Source organism: Scyliorhinus torazame, chromosome 7 (assembly GCF_047496885.1).
Source record: "Scyliorhinus torazame isolate Kashiwa2021f chromosome 7, sScyTor2.1, whole genome shotgun sequence".
Classification (NCBI taxonomy): Eukaryota; Metazoa; Chordata; class Chondrichthyes; order Carcharhiniformes; family Scyliorhinidae; genus Scyliorhinus; species Scyliorhinus torazame.
Genome location: NC_092713.1, coordinates 69,595,400 through 69,619,547, shown reverse-complemented (window position 1 = coordinate 69,619,547; position 24,148 = coordinate 69,595,400). Strand labels below are relative to the sequence as shown.

General features: G+C 45.4%; 1 protein-coding gene across 2 annotated transcripts in view; it reads left to right on the top strand.

Moving 5' to 3' along the window:
• zyg11 (zyg-11 family member, cell cycle regulator) overlaps positions 1-24,148 on the top strand; it is an 83,175-nt gene that overhangs the window by 22,861 nt on the left and 36,166 nt on the right. The window contains exons 1-4 of one of the 2 annotated variants that reach the window (XM_072510872.1): positions 62-318; positions 10,984-11,149; positions 14,888-15,645; positions 18,103-18,243. In XM_072510872.1, coding sequence (XP_072366973.1) covers positions 316-318; positions 10,984-11,149; positions 14,888-15,645; positions 18,103-18,243 — 1,068 coding nt within the window. In that variant the 5' untranslated portion in view covers positions 62-315. Of the gene's footprint in view, positions 1-61; positions 319-10,983; positions 11,150-14,887; positions 15,646-18,102; positions 18,244-24,148 lie in introns of those variants that run through there. The other variant, XM_072510871.1, reaches the window with a different exon arrangement.

Here is a 24,148-nt window from a genome sequence, read left to right as displayed (position 1 = left end):
ACAACCAATGGGCTTCGAAAGAAGGCATGGGTGGGGTTAAATGTCCCTCTGCTGGCACTCCCCCTCGCCGAGAAGTATTTCCGGGTGGTGACAGGGTTTTTCTGAGTTATTTACATAGGCGATAAATAAGCACGATAAACATAAAATCTATATTGCTTGGAGGGAGACGGTTTCTAAGGAATAATAAATTCCTTTGGCAATTGGTCTGCTGGACGATCTCGTGTGAATAGATCTTTGTCGTGCGGTTGGTTTTCCCCCAGTCATGTTTTTAGTCCCTCGGAAGCTGTGCTAGCCTCGCGGCCGTCGCCTGTCGCCATGGTAGGAATGTTGTGTTTAAATTTTAACGGGTTTTCCGAATGTTGAACGTTGCTGCCGCTCGCGAAGCCTCGAGGCCCCCGGCGGAATCCCACAACCTGACTTAGCCAGCTCGACAGACCGGCTTCTCTCCGGCTTTATTATAACTGATGTACTGAAACGGTTGGGCCACAATTTTAAGCGATTCGAATATTTTTTTGTCAGGAAAGGTATTAATTCTGCAACAAAAAAAAACCATTGAGGACAGTTCCCTTGCCGACTTAATATTTAAACCTTCATTGGTCCAAGATTAGAACCATTTTACGATGTGCGCCACAATAATTGCGTGTATGTGTTGTGTATCTCCTAATTGGCATCTCCAGTTTTTGCTTTGCTCGTTCAAATACGAAAATGAATCGCAGTGAGCACGCGTACTGTGTAATACTGAGACGATTTACAACTTTTTTTGGATTGGAGTAAACGATTGTAAATTAAAGATTGATGCTGTTGTATTCTCCGTGATTGAGCTTATTCCAGTATTGTACAATTGGAAGTGGCTATTAATTTCCTTAGCACAGAATCACAGAAAAATACAGTGTAGAAAAGGTCCTTCGGCCCATTGAATCTGTACTGCCGTTTCACACAACGGTGTAAAATTTTATATTTTGACTAAATATTGCTACGTTTTCAACTGCTTTCACACTAGTAATGTAACATCGATGTGAAGCCCAAACCATTCGGTATTACAGCGGAATCTGTAAATATGCCATTCATTACCCATTCATAGCAGTGTGAAAGGCAAAGGATGGATAGCAACAGACCATTAATGATTATGATCGTCTGAAATGCATATTTGGTTCAAATTGTAAAAAGATGCAGAAGGATGTGAAACTGCAGCTGCTGACCTTGTGGCCTGCTTTTATTTCTAATATGTCCTATATGGGTAGCATTGTGGATAGCACAATTGCTTCACAGCTCCAGGGTCCCAGGTTCGATTCCGGCTTGGCTCACTGTCTGTGCGGAGTCTGCACATCCTCCCCGTGTGTGCGTGGGTTTCCTCCGGGTGCTCTGGTTTCCTCCCACAGTCCAAAGATGTGCAGGTTAGGTGGATTGGCCATGATAAATTGCCCTTAGTGTCCAAAATTGCCCTTAGTGTTGGGTTGGGTGGGGTTATGGGGATAGGGTGGAGGTGTTGACCTTGGTTAGGGTGCTCTTTCCAAGAGCTAATGCAGACTCGATGGGCCGAATGGCCTCCTGCACTGTAAATTCTATGATAAATTCTATGATCCTGCTGGGGAGGGAGGCTGAAGTACTACTAGTGGTAGATGTTTTGAAGGTAGGTGGTAAGCAGACTGATTTAAAAAAAAAAAAATCTGAATACTTTAAAGCACTTTTAAAAACATTTTTGTAATTTTTTTTTACTTTTTAAGTGTCTTTTATACAAAGAATAAAGAAATGTACAGCACAGGAACAGGCCCTTCGGCCCTCCAAGCCCGTGCCGACCATGCTACAATCTTCTACACTTCCTGGGTCCGTATCCCTCTATTCCCATCCTATTCATGTATTTGTCAAGATGCCCCTTAAATGTGACTTTCGTCCCTGCTTCCACCACCTCCTCCGGTAGCGAGTTCCAGGCACCCACTACCCTCTGTGTAAAAAAAAAAAAAAAAAAAAAAAAAAAACTTGCCTCGTACATCTACTCTAAACCTTGCCCCTCTCACCTTAAACCTATGCCCCCTAGTAATTGACCCCTCTACCCTGGGGAAAAGCCTCTGACAATCCACTCTGTCTATGCCCCTCATAATTTTGTAGACCTCTATCTGGTCACCCCTTAACCTCCGTCGTTCCAGTGAGAACAAACCCGAGTTTATTCAACCGCTTCTCATAGCTAATGCCCTCCATACGAGGCAACATTCTGGTAAATCTCTTCTGCACCCTCTCTAAAACCTCCACATCCTTCTGGTAGTGTGGTGACCAGAATTGAACACTGTACTCCAAGTGTGGCCTAACTAAGGTTCTATACAGCTGCAACATGACTTGCCAATTCTTATACTCAATGCCCCGGCCAATGAAGGCAAGCATGCCGTATGCCTTCTTGGCTACCTTCTCCACCTGTGTTGCCCCTTTCAGTGACCTGTGGACATGTACTCCTAGATCTCTCTGACTTTCAATACTCTTGAGGGTTCTACCATTCACTGTATATTCCCTACCTGCATTAGACCTTCCAAAATGTATTACCTCACATTTGTCCTGATTAAACTCCATCTGCCATCTCTCCGCCCAAGTCTCCAAACAATCTAAATCCTGCTGTATCCTCTGACTGTCCTCATCGCTATCCGCAATTCCACCAACCTTTGTGTCGTCTGCAAACTTACTAATCAGACCAGTTACATTTTCCGCCAAATCATTTTATATATATATATATATATATATATATATATATATACACTACAAACAGCAAAGGTCCCAGCACTGATCCCTGCGGAACACCACTGGTCATAGCCCTCCAATTAGAAAAGCATCCTTCCATTGCTACTCTGCCTTCTATGACCTAGCCAGTTCTGTATCCACCTTGCCATCTCACCCCTGATCCCGTGTGACTTCACCTTTTGTACTAGTCTACCATGAGGGACCTTGTCAAAGGCCTTACTGAAGTCCATGTAGACAACATCCACTGCCCTACCTGCATCAATCTTCTTTGTGACCTCCTCGAAAAACTCTATCAAGTTAGTGAGACACGACCTCCCCTTCACAAAACCATGCTGCCTCTCACTAATACGTCCATTTGCTTCCAAATGGGAGTAGATCCTGTGTCGAAGAATTCTCTCCAGTAAATTCCCTACCACTGGGTAAAGCTCACCGGTCTGTAGTTCCCTGGATTATCCTTGCTACCCTTCTTACACAGAGGAACAACATTGGCTGTTCTCCAGTTTATATTGAGCTTTTGATTAGTATAACACTTTTCAGAGCAATTATGGTCTGAAATTGTTGAACTCATTATTTGAGACTGGAAGGCTATTCAACATATGAGATGCTGTTTTTTGAGCTAGTGTTGGGCTTTGGTAAAATAGGCCAGGGACAAAGATGTCAGCATGCAGGCCAGATGGAGAATTAAAAGTGAAAGCCACCAGAATCTTGGGGTGATGATTTCAGACTGAATGGAGATGTTCTGCCAAGTCATCACCCAATCTGCATTTGTTCTTCCCAGTGTAGAGTTCACTGTGCCTTGTAGATGCTGGGTGGGCTTTGGAGAATTAGGAGGTGAGTTACTTGCCTATGATCTGTTCTTCTAGCTACAGTATTTGTGGGAATTAGGAGCAAGCGTAGGCTATTTGGCCCCTTGAGCCTGTTCCACCATTCATTAAGGTAATGGTTGATCTGGTTGTGGTCTCCACTCCACTTCCCTGTCTGCACCCTTGATTCCCTTGCTTGGCAAAATCTATCTAACTCCGCCTTGAATAAATTTAAAGACACAGCCTCCGCTCCCTTCTTGGGAAGAGAGTTCCACACAGGGCCATCCCGAAGGGGAAAAAATTATCCTCATCCTAGTTTAATAAGGTCTCTTTTTTTTTTTTCATTTAAAGTATCTAGTTATTTTTTTTTTTCCTAATTAAGGGGCAATTTAGCATGGCCAATCCACCTACCCTGCACATCTGTGGGCTGTGGGGGTGAGACTCTGCAAAGGAGAGTAACCCAGGGCTGGGATCAAACCCGGGTCCTCTTCTTTTAAGACAATGTCACCAAGTTTTTCCGGTATCTCCTCCGATCTTGAGATCTTGTTTCATTAAGATCACCTCTCATTCTTCCAAACCCCAATGGGTATGGGCCCAACCAGTTCAACCTTTCTTCATAAGATAAGCCCTTCATCCCAGGAATTAGTTGTGTACCTTCTCCTTCTAAAGCAATTATATGTTTTTCAAATGAGACCAAACCTATACACAGTATTCCAGATGTTGTCTCATCAAAGTTCTGTACAACTGCAGGAAATCCTCCCTATTTTTATATTCCATCCCCTTGCAATAAGCGCCAACATCTTTTTGTATCTGCGTGCTAACTTTGTGATTCATGTACCAAGACATCAGAATGGGCGTTCACATTTACCCACATTATACTTGGTCACTCACTTAACCTGTCCATACCTCTTTGCTGTCTCTCTACCTCCTTTTGACAACTTTATCTTATTACTTACTTATCTTTGTGTCATTGGCAAATATAGCTAACATACGTTTGGGCTCTTTCAGCCAAGTCATTGATATAGATAGTTGAGGACTCAGCACTGATCTCTGTGGCACTCAATGGGTTGCAGCTTGCCAACCTGAAAAACACCCCATTTATCCCTATTCGCTGCTTCATATGAGTTAACCAATTCTTTATCCGTGCATTTTCGCAATGGCAATATCATCAAATGTCAAAGGGAGGTACAGTAGTTAGATTCTCTCTTGTTGGAGATTATCATTTCATTGCACTTGTGTGATGTGAATATCACTTGCCACTTATCAGGCCAAGCCTGAATATTGTCTAGGAGTTGTTGTGAAACCATGCTTTATATCAAAAAATGTTTTTGCACTTACTGGCTGGAAACCATTCGTAATTTTTTTTTTTAAAGACTAAAGCTATTTTCCAATGACCTGAGATCACAATCAAAGATGGCTGCATATCTACATCACTGTTCATTTTACTTTGAAAGGAATCACTTCAATCTACAAAACCTCACCAGGAACAATTACATTTAAAGAGTATGAATGGGGGCTACCTCTCCTACTCAAATTGCAAAGTATCCAGACAATCGCCATGGGTATTCAATTGGTTGGAGACGAACCATTAATGATAATTACCTGGACAATGGCTGAAAGGAATTCCCAGCAATGATCTAATCTAGTTACAACTGGAATACAGTGCCCATTATGGGCGGCACGGTAGCACAAGTGGATAGCACTGTGGCTTCACAGCGCCAGGGTCCCAGGTTCGATTCCCCGCTGTGTCACTGTCTGTGCGGAGTCTGCACGTTTTCCCCATGTCTGCGTGGGTTTCCTCCAGGTGCTCCGGTTTCCTCCCATAGCCCAAAGACATGCAGATTAGGTGGATTGGCCATGATAAATTACCCTTAGTGACCAAAAAAAAAGGTTAGGAGGGGTGATTGGGTTAATGGGATAGGGTGGAAGTGAGGGCTTAAGTGGGTCAGTGCTGACTCGATGGGCCGAATGGCCTCCTTCTGCACAGTATGTTCTATAGCCATTTGTGGATCAGAAGGCAGTTGGATAGAGAGGGTCATATGACAAGCCAAATAGCAACTGCTTTTTTGTTTCAGCTGTTGAGGATAAAGAACTGAGAGCTGAAGGAGCAAGACTGTGAGCATGTTCTCTCTTGCTTTCTATCCAACTTGCAAGTTTCAAACCCCCATCTCTTGTTCTTTGAGTCTGTGCTATAGCCAGACTTTAAAAATAAAAAAAATCAATATTGTAGCTGCTATCCCCAACAATGGATAAATCATCTATCTACAAATTTAAACTGCCTCACGCTTTCCCAGAAGCGTTGCCGAATTCAGCCTGAAGCCAACCCAGTCACCAAACTTAGAACTACATACCTCTTTAAATACAGAGGTATACCTCTTTAAATCACAGCACTTTTAATAGGGATGGCACGGTGGTGCAGTGGTTAGCACTGCTGCCTCATGGTGCTGAGGACTCGGGTTCGATCCCGGCCCTGCACCCCCCCCCCCCCCCCTGCGTGGGTCTCACCCCCACAATCCAAGGATGTGCAGGGTAGGTGGATTGGCCACGCTACATTGGCCCTTAATTGGGAATTTATTGTTTTAAAACTGGACTTTACATCAACTAATCTATTCTCTCACTACAATCTGTGTATGTGAAAGGCAAGTGTTCTTTATTTTTCTAAGATTACGTTAAACAACAAAGAACAGTATATCACAGGAACAGGCCCTTCGTCCCTCCCAGCCTGCGCCGATCATGATGCCTGTCTAAATTAAAATCTTCTGCACTTCCGGGGTCCGTATCACTTTATTTCCATCCTATTCATGTATTTGTCAAGATGCCTCTTAAACGTCGTTATCGTACTTGCTTCTATCATCTCCCCCGGCAGCAAGTTCCAGGCATTCTCCACCCTCTGTGTAAGTCACTTTCTCGCACATCAGCTTGTGCCTAAACTTTCCGCCTTGCACCTTTAAACCTATGTCCCCTAGTAGTTGGCTTTTCCACCCTAGGAAAAAGCTTCTAATTATCCACTCTGTCCAGGCCACTCATATTTTGTAAACTTCTATCAAGTCGCATAACCTCCGTCATTCCTGTGAAAATTCAATTTCTTTTTTTTTTTCATTCACGTTCGGCCACTGTTCCACCGCTGTGATAGTGATATGGCAACTCTGTCATCAAGTGCAGTCTCATCTCCTGTTGCAGAAATGGACTGTCTCTGTCTGCAAATTGTATGTAAATCTATGTGCATTTAAGGAGAGGTTTGACGTGTACATGGATTAGAAGGGAACAGATGGGGCAGGGTGGGAAGGGGTAAGTGAACTGGGAGCTGCTAGACTGGGCCTGTGGAAGATGGTGCGGGAACCAACAAGAGAGAAAACATACTTGACCTCATCCTCACCAACCTGCCAGCCGCTGATGCATCTGGCCATGGCAATATTGGTAGGAGTGACCACTGTACAGTTTTTACGGAGACAAATCCCATCTTCACATTGAGGATATGTTCCATCATTACTACCGTGCTAAATAGGATAGATTTTGAACAGATCTAGCAACTTAAAACTGGGTATCCATGAGGCACTGTGGACTATCAGCAGCAGAATTGTATTCAACCAGAATCTCAACATCCTTTGATGAGGCTCAAACATTTGCAACTATTTTCAGCCAGAAGTGGGAGTGGATGATCCATCTTGACCTCTTCCTGAGATTCCCAGCATACCAGTCCTCAGCCAAATCAGTTCACCTCATGTGAAATCAAGAAACGGCTGAAGCCACTGGATACGGCAAAGGCAATGGACCCTGACAACATTCCAGCAGTAAAACTGAAGACATGACCCAGAATTAGCTGCACCCCTTGCCAAGTTGTTCCAATACAGCTACAACACTGACATCTACTTGACAAAAGTGGAAAATTGCCCAGGTTGTCCTGTCTACAAATGTCAGGAGAAATCCAATACAGCCAAGTATCGCCCCATCAGTCTACTCTTGATCATCACCAAAGTGATGGAAGGAGTCACTGATGGTGCTACCAAGTAGAACTTCACATAGCAATAGCCTTCTAATACTCAGTTTGTGTTTTGCTTGGGCAACTCGGCTCCAGACTTCATTACAGCCATGATCTAAACATGGATAAAAGAACTAAGCTCAGAAGTTGAAGTGAGAGTGAGTGCCCTTGACATCAAGGCAGCATTTGAGAGTGGGGGAATCAAGAATACCTTGCAAATCTGGAGTCCTAGGAATCAGTGCGGCGGGTGGGGGTGGAACACTTCACTGGTTTTAGCCATACCTATACCCAACACAAAGGAACATGGTTGTGGTAGTTAGAGGTTAATTATATCAGTTCCAGGACATCATTGCAAGAGTTCTCATAGTAGTACCCTATGTCCAACCATTTTCAGTGGCTTCATTGATAACCTTCACTCCATCATAATGTCAGAAGTGAGGATGTTCACTGATATTTGTACAATGTTCAGTACTATTCATGACTCCTCGGGGCCTGAGAGATCTTTTTTAAAAAGGAAAGAGATTTATTGTACTTGAGAATGGCCCCACTATTAACCGGGACTTTGTTTGGGCCTCGGTGACGAACACCCTGCTGAGGCCGCACTTCCCCATTCCCTGCATTGACTAGCTACAGGAAGAGATCAGGGCGCCATTTTTAAATGCCACCCCAATCTCTTGACCCCCCCCCCCCCCCCACCAGACTCCCCATTGCAGCTTCTGGATCTCTTTCCCCCCCCCCCCCCCCCCCCAATTTACCTCTTAAGGGGTCCTTGAGCCACCACCCCACCTCAAGGGCAGGGCACCCCGTGGTCCTGGCATTGCCAGCCTGGCACTCTGGTAGTGCTGTCTGGGCAGGAGTGCCAGGGTACCATCCTGCCCAGAGCCTGATCACCCGGGGACTTCCGCGCCCCCGGTGTCATTATGCCCGACCCACATCTGTGTGGACCAGTGCTAAATGATACCATGGCGCGGTCATCTGGGCGTGGGCGTCCATTCGTTCCTGGGCTTCGCGAGAATTGGCGCTAACATATTTAAGTGAGCCAAATGTGTAAATCAGGATCTGGTCCAGCGAGGGCAAGATCCCAGATCGCGACATCCTGTGAGGTGTTCCGAGCATTGCAAACCTCACGAGAGGCCTCTTGTGAGATTTAGCAGCCTCGTGGCGTCACCGAATCGGGCACGGTGAGTCCATTTGATCGCGCTCCATTTGCAGAAAGAACGGTAAGGATGGTGGTAAGCTTCTTGTAATCCAATTCACATCAGAATAAAATGCATTGTTCAAGCTAAATCTTTATTACTACACTGTTGCGTCAAGTAAATACTATATTCTGTACTCTGTAATTATTTAGTACAAATAGCTTTATCATTTAGAATTTATAGAAATTTTTAATAAAATTGGTAATTCTAAGATTTTGGAAAATTGCAATTATTACTTCATTTTCAATAAGCTGGATTGGCATTTCTTGTTTTATATCAGTATCTGCTGGATATTTTCTACTGAAAGCAATGTACATGGCATGTGTGGAGAAGGTTTTTTTGTTAAAAGCATGACTAATGGATGAATGGTGATTTTGAAAAGTTGACAATATTGACTCCGAATTGCTGTCGCTTTTATATATGGAGTCCTGATTGTGTGACAACCAATTGCTTGTCTGCTCTGTTTCCTTTAAAAATGTTTTTTTAATATAATAATATTTTATTAAGGTATTTGAACATTTTTATAACAATAACATAAACAATGACATCAACATGGTAAAATAAACATTTCTCCACACACAACCCCCCCCCCCCCCCCGAGAAAATCAACAAATTTTCCCCGAGAAAGTCGGCGAACAGCTGCCACCTCTGGGAGAACCCTAACATTAACCCTCTTAAGGCCAACTTTATTTTCTCGAGACTGAGAAACCCAGCCGTGTCAGTCATCCAGGTCTCTACACTCGGGGGCTTTGAGTCCCTTCACATTAACAGGATCCGTCTCCGGGCTACCAGGGAGGCAACGGCCAAGAAGTCGGCCTCTTTCACCCCCTGAACTCCCGGATCATCCGACACTCCAAAGATCGCTACCACCGGACGCGGCACCACCTGTGTTTTTAGTACCGTGGACATTGCCTTAGCAAAATCCTGCCAAAACCCTCTAAGCTTCAGGCATGCCCAAAACACGTGGACATGGTTTGCTGGGCTTCCCACGCACCTTGCACACCTATCCTCAACCCCAAAGAACTTACTCCTCCTAGCCGCTGTCATGTGTGCCCGGTGGACTACCTTAAATTGTATCCGGCTAAGCCTGGCGCATGATGAGGAGGTATTAACCCTGCTTAGGGCATCTACCCATAGCCCCGCCTCTTTCTCTCCTCCTAGCTCGTCCTCCCACTTGCCCTTAAGCTCCTCCACTGGAGTTTCCTCTGCCTCCGAAAGCTCCTGGTAAATATCCAATACCTTTCCCTCTCCCACCCAGGTACTGGAAACTACTCTATCCTGTATCCCCCGTGGTGGCAGCAGCGGAAAGGCCGGCACCTGTTTTCTCAGGAAGTCTCGCACCTGCAAATACCTAAAACCATTCCCTGCTGGCAATTTAAATTTATCCTCCAAAGCTTTCAAGCTGGGAAAGCTCCCGTCTATAAATAGATCCCCCATCCTTCCAATTTCTGCCTTCTGGCAACTCTGGAACCCGCCATCTAGCCTACCCGGTACAAACCTGTGGTTATTATAATCAGGGTCCAAATCGATGCTCCCTCCACTCTCTCTTATATCTCCTCCATTGCCCCCAGATCCGCTCTCATGCTGACCCTTCCCCCACTACCCACTTCCGAATCATGGCGATATTAGCCGCCCAGTAGTAATTGCAGAAGTTCGGCAGCACCAACCCCCCCCCCCCCCCCCCCCCCCCCGGGACTGTGCTCCAGCAACACTTTCTTCACTCCCACACAAAGCCCGAAGTAATCTTGTTCACCCGCTTGAAAAAGGCCTTGGGCCTTAGGGATGAAGATGGGAGGCACTGAAATCTGGGGAGGACCATCATTTTCTTTAAAAATGTTTTCATGACTACAGGGTAGTGAGTGCAGTAATATAGATGAAAAACCTGCAGCCGATTCCTCGAAGATTCTTTCGTGTTTTTACTGTTTAACACTGGTAAAGATTACGTTGCTATAACCTAGAGGAATGTGGATCATCCAAAGGGGTAATTATAAGGCAGCAATTCAATGAAAGGACGCTATAGCCATATGAAATGAGAGTTATATTGGATTATTAGCACTATGTAGTGATTTAGGAATGTTACTTTTCACCTTTTTGAAGTGAAGGAATGGGGTCTGAGTTCACAGTCCTAAATTATGTGCTGCAAGATTTACAGATTACTGTACTGATTTACATATTTGTAAATTTAAAGTTTCAAGTCGAAAGTTTTTTCAAAAATCCTGATATTCACTCGTGTTTAGAGATATTTGTTCGATGTTCATCTTTCTTTCTTTACTGCCAACAGGAAGATTTCTCTCCCCTTTCATTAACCGATATATGCTTAGATTTCTTGAGGCTGAACTTGAATCAATTTTGTTGGGAAAGGACCGATGGCTCATTCTGTCTCAAGGAAACTGTGGTGTTTCCACAAGAACTGGCAGATCGCCTACTGCAGAAAATGTCCCTGAATGGTAAGACTCTGTTTACTTATCTCTACGTATGGAAATCAAAAATTCTCAGCCATAGATAGGTGTTTCATAGCCATATCCAGGTAATCAAAAAACAACATTTAATTTTTTCACCACTCCAGTTTATTGCTATGAATGGTTTGTGTGTAATATCAACAGGATAAACTCTTTTTCAAACTTGGGGGTGCCCTGGAATGAGTTGTATTACCCCCTGAGATGATCTGTGGGTACCCTGGAATGGGGGAGTTACAGAGCTCTGAAAATAAATAGTTGGTGATCCTTTTAGGATTCAGTAATAATTGATGCCACTGTCACTTGAGAAATGTTTCATCAGGAATAAGTAATTTTTATCTTTCCTTTTGTAAGCACAGCAGCTGGAGCTCAGGTGAGAGCCTAGTTTTAATGGTCAATATATTAAACCGCTTCTAGATGTGGACTTTATCCATTGCTTTTAATTTTAGTTCATAATTTTCTTAATCCTATTAATACTCTTTATTGTTTGTGTTTTTCATAAAGGAGAAGTAACAAAATTAAAAGTTAAAACACAATGATCTTGTACTTCTTCTGGTGGCTTCATCAAAAATAAGGGACTCTAAAAGTTTAGAATAGTAAACTGGGTGATGATCAACATTGTGAAAGTGAAGGGATGAATTTTGCTGGGGTCAGGAGTGTAGTGAGGGGATAAAGCACGGTCGCTTTTCCAACTAAACCAGGTTAAAGGAATATTTAGCATGAATGTCTAAAATGGACCCATCCTCAAGTGCTGATGTTCAAGAAAGGAGGGAGAGAAAGCTGGGAACTACACGCCAGTTAACCAGTTGTTGGGATCTATTATGAAAGCAGTCTTAACAGCACAATTAAACTTTGAGTCAGAGTCTGTGGTTTTACAAAAGGATTTTGAGGATATGAATAATAGGGTAAATAAAGTGATGCCAATAGATCTTGAGATTTCCAAAGGCATTCGATAATATGCTGCACAAAAGGTTAATGAGCAAGATAAGAGCTCATGGAGTTGGGAGTAATATCAATGGAGGATTGGCTATCAAGTCAGGTAGCAAAAAGAAAGGATAGACAGGGCATTTTCACTTTGGCAGGCTGTAACTAGTGAAGTGCTGCAAGTAATAATAATCTTTATTAGTGTCACAAGTAGGCTTACATTAACACTGCAATGAAGTTACTAAGAAAATCCCCTAGTCGCCACACTCTGGCGCCTGTTCTGGTACACTGAGGGGGAATTCAGAATGTCCAATTCGCTTAGCAAGCAAGTCTTTCGGAACTTGTGGGAGGAAACCGGAACACGGAGGAAGCTCACGCGTACACCGGAGAACATGCAAACTCCGTACAGACTTGTGTGCCTAGGCCTCCATTATTTACAATCTGTATTAATGACTTAGACAAAGCTATTTGGGATGTAAGCTGTGAAGAAGGCATAAGGAGGCTGCAAAGCGATATGGATGGGTTAAATGAGTGAACAAAAAGATAGCAGATGGAGTATAATTTAAGGAGGTTATTCACTTTGATAGTAAGAATAGAAAAGCAAAATATTTTTTGACTGTTGATGTTCAGAGAGTCTTGGCTATTTTCGTACAAGGAACTCCAGAAAGTTAGCATGCAGGTATAGAAAGCAATTAAGAAGAATGGCATGTATGTCTTCATTGCAAATAGTATAAGAAATAAGGAAGTTTTGCTGCAATTGTACAGGGCTTCATTGAGTTCACAGCTGGTGTGTTTTGCACAGTTCTGGTCTCTATATTTAAGGAAGGATGTACCCACCTTAGAGATGGTACAACAAAAGTTCACTAGGTAGATTGGTTCTTGTGGTGGTGGTGGCGGGGGTGTTTAAGAAGAATGAGAGGTGATCTTATTGAAAGATTCTGAAGGAGCTGGACAAGGCAGAAACTGAGGTTGTTCCCTTGGTTAGAGAATCTAAAACATGGGGGAGCAGCCTCTGAATAAGGGTCAATCATTTAGGACTAGAATTGGAAAGATTTCTTCATTCAGAATTTTTGAAATTCTCGACCCCAGAGAGTTATGGATGCTCTGTTGTTGACCGTGTTTAAGGCTGCCAAAGATAGATCTCCGGTCACTCTCTATCGTGGAATTGAGGCAGAAGGTCAGCCATGATATTGAATTTCGGAACAGGCTTGAGGGTCAAAAGGGTCTTCTCTTACTGTTATCTCTTATGTTCTTAAGGCATTGGTGAGGAGCTGTGCAAGATGCAGATATTGGAATGCCTACCACTCTAAAAGGCATTGGATAAGGTTCCACATAAGCGACACATTTCTGCATTGATATTAGTTGCAATGATTATTTGCTTTTCTAGTTGCTTGACTTATTGGATTTTGAATGATGTAAATATGTGCATACCTGTCATGCCATTGGTTAAATACTTTACTTTTACTTCTGTGACACCTCTGCCAAAGAACAGTTGATGGTATGAGGGAGGTTAGGTACTGTTGAGATGAAGTAAAAATAATTTTAGGGCTGGTTTAGAGGAAAGTGAAATTTGGGCATGAGCTTGGTGGCAGTTCAGGATAGCAGCATGTCTGAATCAACCATGAACCAATCTGTGTATTCCTCCCGTTCAGCACTTGTCCACAGATATCTATATCTTCCAATCCCATCTAACTAGGGAGGGCACACAAGACTTAAATTTCTTCTCGAGCAATGTACTTGGAATCTTCAAAATTAGTACAAAAGGTGACGTTCTACTCTGTTACTCTAATATAGATTCAGCTGCCTAACATTGATTACAGCATCAAGTCTCAGCAGGAGACCAGTGCTGAGGTAATCTTGGTTCATGTTGGTGCTGACTCCAAGCACTAAATCTGGACAATCTATAATAACACATGGCTGTGATTTGCAAATTGATTGTATGGGGCTAGATACTGTGAGAAATGAAAAATGAAATGAAAATCGCTTATTGTCATAAGCAGGCTTCAAATGAAGTTGCTGTGAAAAGCCCCTAGTCGCCACATTCTGGAGACTGTTCGGGGAGACTGGTACGGGTACTGAACCCGCGCTGCTAGCCTTGGTCTGCTTTACAAGCCAGCTATTTAGCCCACTGTGCTAAACCAGCCCCTGAATGGTAATCTTATTCAGAAAAATGCAGCGCTGCTTTATAAAAGTTCATCTGCACTTGCAAGTTTTGTTTACAAATCTTTCATTGGTTATTTCTGCCATGTTTTAACTAATAATATACATAGCTGTACTTCTCACGACAGAGAATTAATAAAAGCACTACTGAGAAATGGTAATGTCAGTGAGAAATGGTCAACGTAGTAGAAGAAAACTTGCATGGAGTTCCTCCCCCCCAGCCCATAAGGTATGTGTGAAAGATGTAAAAGAACTTTATCCATGAAGATGCTGGAAACGCTCAGCAGGTCAGGCAGCTCCTTTGTGTTGAAAGCTATGAAATACAGTACTTGAGTGAAATTGGACACCCTCAATATATCTCTTGGGAAAGTGTGTCTGCAGCAGTAAACTACATCTAGTTGGCATTTACACTGTCCATCTTTCTCATGGAAAATGTTGCAACTGTATAGCAAACAGATACTCAAATGTTGGGGACAGAGATTTTCCAGCAATGTTCAGTGAGCGCTACTGTGCAAAAAGGAATATTGGGTTCCATAAATGTTCCCCTTATGCACCTCACATCCCTTAACTTAGCGAGAAAAAAAAATTCACCAACTTTTCAGTTCACTAACAACTGCCCCTCTTTTTTTCCCATTCTTACAACAGGTGTGCTCAACGAAAAGACAGTGGGTATTTTCCGCATGAACAATCTGCTGCGCTTGAAACGTGCTTGTATTCGAAATGCTAAACTGTCAGCAGTCGCATTCAGGAAAGCATTCTGCCACCACAAGCTTATTGATCTGGATGCTTCTGGTGTAAATGCAGACATTACGATTACTGACATTGTAAATGCACTCGTCACAAACAAATGGAATCAACAGTACCTGCAGTGTCTGATGTTGAATTCATTAACACTGTCTCTGGAAGACCCTTACGAGCGATGTTTCAGCCAGCTAACTGGCTTGCGTGTTTTAAGTGTTACCAACGTTCTCTTCTACAATGATGATCTTAGGGATGTTGCCTCTCTTCCAAGGTTAGAAAGTTTAGATATTTCAAATACTTCTGTCACTGACATCACACCACTTGTGACCTGCAAGGACAAGCTAAAATGCTTGACCATGCACCACCTTAAATGCCTGAAGATGACAACTACACAAATTTTGGAAATTATTAAGGAACTGGTGCTCCTTCAACACCTAGACATCTCTGATGATAAGCAATTTACCTCCGACATTGCACTTCGTTTACTAGAACTACCAAGCATATTACCTAATCTCCGATCCCTGGATATTTCGGGCAGGAAGCACATTACAGATAAAGCTGTTCAGGCATTTGTCCACCATCGGCCTACAATGCAATTCATAGGCTTACTTGCTACTGATGCTGGCTATTCTGACTTCCTTTCTGGAGAAGGGAATTTAAAGGTTAGTTTTCCTTATTTCACATAATTTTCAGAATATAATCTTAGCTTTAATGTTTAGATAATTTTTGAGCTTCATAAGGGATTATACTGGGCGGGATTCTCCGGTCCCCCAGCCAGATGTTTCTCAGTGGCATGCCGTTCGCTGGCGCTGGGATTCACTACTCCCATCGCTTGTTAGTGGGATTTCCCATTGAAGCCTCCCCACGCCACATGAAAATCTGTGGGCAGGGGTGTGCTCCTGGCGGGAACAGAGAATCCCAATGGCCAGCGAATCCCTGCCAATGTTTCCAAATCTGACCATTTTATACTGAGGACTTTTGTCTCCATGTTCAGATCTGATGATTAATCTACGGTTCACAAGTTTGTGGCAAATTTTTTCACAGAATATTTCTATAAATCTCCATACTTGTAGTTTATTTTTTATTTTGTCAGATTCTTAATCTTAAAACTCAATAGGATTGTGTTAACTAATCCATAATATTGTAATCAGTTAGTTTTAAATTTATTTTTATCAACAATGGCTGTGAAAAAACAAAAAAAGTGGCTTTCTGAATGATTTTGAGTCCTCTTGCTTCAAGGAAAAGTGTACAAATCTATAGATTATACCAGTGACTCTTTCAGTTGATTTATTGCTCGTCTCCTTTTTCTACCTCTTTATTTTGAACCATTTAGCATGCTGTCTGACTCCAGCGTCCTGCTGTGCCTGCTTCCTTCCTTCATTAAAAATGAGGGGTGCAAGTGCTGAGTAAAACAATTCTTTGTTTTGTCGATAGTGTCTGCAATGAGCCCATGTTTTGAGATGACCTGACACTTGTACAGAGTAAATTTCCCAGCATTTTGTCTGAATAAAATAATCCTTAATATGTTTTGTGAAGAGCAGTTTTGGTGCACAAGTGTTAAATTTCTCTTTGTGTTTTTAGAAATTCTATGTTGATTTATAGACCATTTTATGCAGTGACTTGTCTCCAGTGGGAGCATGGCAAACATTACGTGAATTTATTTTACAAAGGCTATTGTGACTAACCAATAATGGAGAACAATTTCATTTTTAAAACTCCAGACTGTCCAGATTCATGTCCGGAAGTTTTATAAAATTCATTTTTGGCGGGATGTGGCCTTCGCTGGTTAGGCCAGCATTTGTTGCCCATCCCTAATTGTCCTTGAGAATCTTAGAATTTACAGTGCAGAAGGAGGCCATTCGGCCCATCGGGTCTGCACCAGCCCTTGGAAAGAGCACCCCACCTAAACTTTTTGGACACTTAAGAGCAATTGGCATAACCAATCTACTTAACCTGCACATTTTTGGACTGTGGGAGGAAACCGGAGCACCCGGAGGAAACCCACGCAAACACTGGGAGAACGTGTAGACTCCGCACAGACAGTGACCCAAGCCGGGCATCGAACCTGGGACCCTGGAGCTGTGAAGTAACTGCTAACCACTGCTACCTGGCAGCTGGTGGTGAGCTGCCGCCATGAACCCCTGCAGTCCATGTGGTGTAGGTACACCCACAGTGCTGTAAGGGAGGTAGTTCCAGGATTTTGACCCAGCGACCGTGAAGGAACGGCTATATATTTCCAAGTCCGGATGGTGAATGACTTTGGAGGAGCAAGAATGGGGATAGGATTGGTGACCTAGGTTTTGAGATGTTGTAGAAGGTGATTCCTATGGTCTTCACAATGTTGAACTGCAGCTCATTTGAAGTAAAAGATGGGCACAAATCTGGATGACAGCAGCAGCAACAAGGCTGGAAAATTCTGGGTGGCGCAGTGGTTAGCACTGCTGCTCACGGCATTGAGGACCCGGCTTCGATCCCGGCCCTGGGTCACTGTCTGCACGGGTTTCACCCCCACAACACAAAGCTGTGCTGGTTAGGTGGATTGGCCACACTAAATTGCCCCTTAATTGGAAAAAATATTTGGGTACTCTAAATTTATGTTTAAAAAAAGGCTGGGCAATACTTTCTAGGTTGATTGCCAACCAAAAATATTGCTACGTCAGAAGGTATTGCAGAATTATTCAAACCAAAACGTTGGTGTTTTGAAAATTTGACACTATTTCTTAACATGGGTTTGGGTGAAACAAAATCCAGTAATAATGCATGTAAAGTGATGGAATAACACCTTTATAAATCATACGTTGTTACGTGATGAAAATAAATAGACTTTAATGGTTGCACAGTGACTAAAGAAACTTCATCTTTAAGTGGTAAACCTCAACTTTTGTTGTGTTTAAGTCGCTATCATTGAGCAACCTGTTGCTACAGTTTTGTACTTGCTACATGTCGCTGCTGTAGTAACAACTTTAGGTATCTCCTGGAGATCGGAGAGCGCAGGAGGAATGGTACCTTCAATAATGAATGAGATTACTTTTATGTATGGTTGGAGGAGAGAGAAAATTTACTTTCAGAAAGATCAAAAACAAATTTGTAACTTTTTTCCCTCCTTTTGTATGCAAAAGGTTTCAGGAGAAGCAAATGAAGTACAGATCTCTGAAGCTCTTCGTCGATACAGCGAAAGGGCATTTTTTGTAAGAGAAGCATTGTTTCACCTTTTCAGTCTGACTCATAGCATGGACAAACCGCACCCTGAGCTACTGAAGGTACTACTTTTAAAACTACTCTCAGTATTGTAATTCTTCTGGATGTATCGCATCTTTATTTCAATGGTGAAGAAACTGACCACTAATTACCCTGTATCTGTGATTGTAAGATCTATGATTGTACCATGTTACATTGATTCCTGTGTACTTGGAGTGGAGATGCAGTGCACATGACACAGAAGATAGAAAGTTACTTTAATAAGCTCTAGAGATCATTCTTGGATCCTCCTGTGGTTCAAGATCAGTGTTTACTGGTCAATTTGGTGTCAATACCAAAGCAAAATTCCTCCTGTTAGTATCACTGCCACATAGACCATAAGACATAGGAGCAGAATTAGGCCACTCAGCCCATCGAGTCTGCTCCGCCATTCAATCATGGCTGATATTTTTCTCATCCCCATTCTCCCTCCTTCCCCCCTTAACCCCTGATCCCCTTATTGATCAAAAACCTATCTATCTCTGTCTTAAAGACACTCAGTGATTTGGCCGCCACAGCCTTCTGCGGCAAAGCGACCCACAGATTCACCACCCTCTGGCTGAAGAAATTCCTCCTCATCTTGGTTTTAAAGGATCGTCCCTTTAGTCTGAGATTGTGTCCTCTGCTTCTACTTTTTCCTACAAGTGGAAACATCCTCTCCACGTCCACTCTATCCAAGCCACGCTGTATCCTGTAAGTTTCAATAAGATTTCCCCACCCCCTCATCCTTCTAAACTCCAACGAGTGCAGACCCAGAGTCCTCAACCGTTCCTCATACGACAAGCTCTTTATTCCAGGGATCATTCTTGTGAACCTCCTCTGGACCCTTTCCAAGGCCAGCACATCCTTCCTTAGATATGGGGCCCAAAACTACTCACAATACTCCAAATGGGATCTGACCAGAGCCTTGTATAGCCTCAAAAGTACATCCCTGATCTTGTATTCGAGCCCTCTCGACATGAATGCTAACATTGCATTTGCCTGCATAACTGCTGACTGAACCTGCACATTAACCTTAAGAGAATTGTAAACAAGGACTCCCAAGTCCCTTTCTGCTTCTTATTTCCTAAGCATCTTCCCATTTAGAAAATAGTCTATGCCTCCATTTCCCAAAGTGCATTACCTCACACTTTTCCACATTGCATTCCATCTACCACTTCTTTGCCCACTCTCCTAGCCTGTCCAAGTCCTTCTGAAGCCTGCCTGCTTCCTCAATACTACCTGCCCCTCTACAGATCTTTGTATCATCTGCAAACTTAGCAACAGTGTCTTCAGTTCCTTCCTCCAGATAATTAATATATATTGTGAAAAGTTATGGTCCTAACACTGACCCCTGAGATACACCACTAGTCACCGGCTGCCATCCTGAAAAAGACCCCTTTATCCCCACTCTCTGCCTTCTGCCAGTCAGCCAATCCTCTGTCCATGCCAAGATCTTACCCTTAACACCATGGGCTCTTAACTTATTATTAGCAGTCTCCTATGCGGCACCTTGTCAAAGGCCTTCTGGAAATCTAAATAAATCACATCCACTGGTTCTCCTTTGTCTAACTTCCTCAAAGAACTCCCGATTTGTCAGACATGACCTCCCCTTGACGAAGCCGTGCTGACTCAGTCCTATTTTATCATGCACTTCCAAGTACCCTGCGATCTCATCTTTAATAATGGACTCTAAAATCTTACCAATGGACTTCCGGTTGCGGCTATGCGGAGCTAAGCCGCACATTCGGCAGCTCCCGCTAAAACGGACTTTTGGGCTCTCCAGAGGAGCACCAATGGCAATTTTTCGACGACTTCCAGTGTGGGAACGTGATAGCAAGGTCCACCCCCCCCCATAGTATATGGATTGGACCAGGAGCGGAGCGGTCAAAAAAAATGTTTTTGGAGCAGCAAAAAGTGCGAGGGAGAAAAAATAAGATGGCGGCGGGCGGAGATCAAGCGGCATGGATGCAGGAGCAGCAGGAGTTTCTCAAGTGCTACTTTGAGGAGCTGAAGAAAGAGGTGCTGGCGCCAATGCTGACGGCGATCGAGGGGTTAGTGGAGACCCAGAAGGCCCAAGGGGCGGCGATCCGGGAGGTGCAGGAAAAAGCCACAGAGAATGAGGATGAGATCTTGGGCCTGGCAGTGAAGATGGAGGCATACGAGGCGCTGCACAAGAGGTGGGCGGAAAGATTTGAGCACCTGGAGAACAGGTCGAGGAGGAAGAATCTTCGGATTCTGGGTCTCCCTGAAGGAGTGGAGGGGGCCGATGCCGGGGCATATGTGAGCACGATGCTCAACTCGATGATGGGTGCGGGGGCCCCTCCGAGTCCCCTGGAGCTAGAAGGGGCTCATCGGGTCCTGGCGAGGAGACCCAAGGCCAACGAGCTGCCAAGGGCGGTAGTGGTGAGGTTTCACCGTTTTGTGGATAGAGAGTGTGTCTTGAGATGGGCCAAGAAAGAGCGGAGCAGCAGGTGGGAGAATACGGAGATCCGAATCTATCAGGACTGGAGTGCAGAGGTGGCAAAGAAGAAGAGCTGGTTTTAATCGGGCCAAGGTGGTGCTCCATCGGAAGGGGGTGAGGTTTGGAATGCTGCAGCCAGCGCGATTGTGAGTCACATTTCAAGATCAACACCACTACTTCGAAACGTCTGAGGAGGCTTGGACCTTTATAGAAACTGAAAAGTTGGACTCAAACTGAGGGTTTGTGGTTGTGGGGGGGATGTCGGTTGTATACAGGGTTTTACCTATGGGAAATGTTCCACGGGTTGGGTGATGGATGGGGATGGGGGAAGAGATCTGATGGGGAGACTGAGAGAGTGTGGGTGCCAGTGCTGGAGGGAGGGGAGACCTGGGGATGGGGGAATTGGGATAAGGCCACAACAGGAGCGGCGCCAGAGGGGGCGGGGCCGGCTCAGGAAAGTGCGGGCTTTTTCCCGCGCTAGGGAAGGACGGGGGGGGGGGGGGGGGGAAGGAGGGGGTGGTGGAGGAGCGCACACTGATTGCTGGGGAGGGGGCGTCAATGGGACGTCCGGGGAGGCCGGGGTCAGCAGGAGTCAGCTGACTTACGGGAGTGTTATGGGGGGAGCAAAAGAGCTAGATTCGGATCTAGCGGGGGGGAGGAGGTGGGGGGGGAATAGGGTTGCTGCTGCATTGGCCGATGGGGAACTGGAAACAGAAGAGTTGGTCGGGGCGGGGGGCCCCCGTCTGGGGGACTGGAGAGTGCGGGAGGCGCGGGCACGGGACTGGCCTAGAAAAGGAGATGGCTAGTCGGTGGGGGGTGGGAAGCCCCCCAATCCGGCTGATAACTTGGAACGTGAGGGGCCTGAATGGGCCGGTTAAGATGGCCCGAGTGTTCGCGCACTTAAAGGGACTGAAGGCAGACGTGGTCATGCTTTAGGAGACACATTTTGAAGGTGGCAGACCAGTTCAGGTTAAGAAAGGGATGGATAGGACAGGTATTCCATTCGGGGCTGGATGCGAAGAACAGAGGGGTGGCAATACTGGTGGGGAAGCGGGTGTCGTTTGAGGCCAAAAATATTGTAGTGGACAATGGAGGTCGATACATGATGGTGAGTGGTAGGTTGCAGGGGGCGTGGGTGGTATTGGTAAACGTATACGCCCCGAACTGGGATGATGCTGGATTTATGAAGCGCATGTTGGGGTGGATTCAGGATCTGGAGGCAGGAAGCTTGATAATGGGGGGGGATTTCAACACGGTGTTGGACCCAGCATTAGATCGCTCCAGATCTAGGACGGGGAAGAGGCCGGCTGCGGCCAAGGTGCTTAGGGGGTTTATGGACCAGATGGGGGGAGTAGATCCGTGGAAATTTGCTAGGCCCCTGGCCAGGGAATTTTCTTTTTTTTCTCACCTACAGAGCCTACTCCCGGATAGATTTTTTTTGTTTTGAGTAGGGCGCTGATCCCGAAAGTGGAGGGAACGGAGTACTTGGCCATAGCTATCTCGGACCACGCCCCGCACTGGGTGGAGCTGGAGTTCGGAGAGGAGAGGGACCAACGCCCGCTGTGGCATCTGGATGTGGGATTACCAGTGGATGAGGAGGTGTGCGGGAGGGTGCGGGGGTGCATTGAAAGGTATTTGGAGGCCAACGACAACGGGGAGGTGCAGGTGGGGGTAGTATGGGAGGTGCTGAAGGTGGTGGTCAGGGGAGAGTTAATCTCCATCAGGGCTCACAGGGAGATGAGAGAGGGCAGGGAAAGGGAGAGGTTAGTGGGGGAGATCCTAAGGGTAGACAGGAAATATGCAGAGGCCCCCGAGGAGGGACTACTTAGGGAGCGGCGAAGTCTCCAGACGGAATTCGACCTGTTGACCACAGGGAAGGCAGAGGCACAGTGGAGGAAAGCACAGGGGGCGACGTACGAGCATGGGGAGAAGGCGAGCCGGATGCTGGCACATCAGCTCCAGAAGAGGATGGCAGCGAGGGAGATAGGTGGAGTTAAGGATAGCAGGGGAACTACGGTGCGGAGTGCGGTGAAAGTAAATGAGTCATTTAAGGACTTTTATGAGGAGCTGTACAGATCTCAGTCCCCAGCGGGGGAAGAGGGGATGCGACGATTTCTAGATCAATTGAGGTTCCCGAGGGTGGAGGAGCAGGAGGTGGCTGGTTTGGGGGCGCCAATTGGGTTGGAGGAGCTGGTTACAGGACTGGGGAGCATGCAGGTGGGGGAGGCCCCAGGGCCAGATGGGTTCCCGGTTGAGTTTTACAGGAAGTATGCGGACCTGTTAGCCCCGTTGCTAGTGAGGACTTTCAACGAGGCAAGGGAGGGGGGGACCCTGCCCCCGACAATGTCTGGGGCACTGATCTCTTTGATCCTGAAGCGGGACAAGGACCCACTGCAATGTGGGTCGTATAGACCGATCTCGCTCCTCAATGTGGATGCTAAGTTGCTGGCAAAAGTGCTGGCTACGAGATTTGAGGACTGTGTCCCAGGGGTGATTCATGAGGACCAGACGGGATTTGTAAAGGGCAGGCAGCTAAAGACCAATGTGCGGAGGCTCCTCAATGTGATTATGATGCGCTCGGTGGAGGGAGAGGCGGAGATAGTGGTAGCTATGGACGCGGAGAAGGCCTTTGACCTGGTGGAGTGGGAGGCTTTTCCCCAGGGTAGAGGGGTCAATTACTAGGGGGCATAGGTTTAAGGTGAGAGGGGCAAGGTTTAGAGGAGATGTACGAGGCAAGTTTTTTACGCAGAGGGTAGTGGGTACCTGGAACTCGCTACCGGAGGAGGTAGTGGAAGCAGGGACGATAGGGACATTTAAGGGGCATCTTGACAAATATATGAATAGGATGGGAATAGAAGGATACGGACCCAGGAAGTGTAGAAGATTGTAGTTTAGTCGGGCAGCATGGTCGGCACGGGCTTGGAGGGCCGAAGGGCCTGTTCCTGTGCTGTACATTTCTTTGTTCTTTGTACCTCTGGGAAGTGTTGCTGAGGTTTGGGTTTGGGAAGGGGTTTGGGTTTGGGAAGGGGTTTGGGTTTGGGGAGGGGTTTATCAGGTGGGTTAAGCTCCTATATAGAGCCCCGGTGGCGAGTGTGGCTACGAATCGGCGGAGGTCGGAGTATTTTCGGCTGTATCGAGGGACGAGGCAGGGGTGCCCCCTGTCCCCCCTGTTTGCATTAGCAATTGAGCCTTTGGCCATGGCATTAAGGGAGTCCAGGAAATGGAGGGGGATGGTCCGATGGGGAGAGGAGCATCGGGTGTCGCTGTATGCGGACAACCTGTTGCTGTACGTGGCAGATCCAGTGGAGGGGATGGTGGAGGTCATGCGGATCCTAAGGGAGTTTGGGAACTTCTCGGGCTATAAGCTCAATGTAGGGAAAAGTGAGCTCTTTGTGGTGCATCCAGGGGACCAGGGAAGAGGGATAGACGACCTACCGTTGAGGAGGGCGGAAAGGAGCTTTCGGTACTTGGGGATCCAGGTAGCT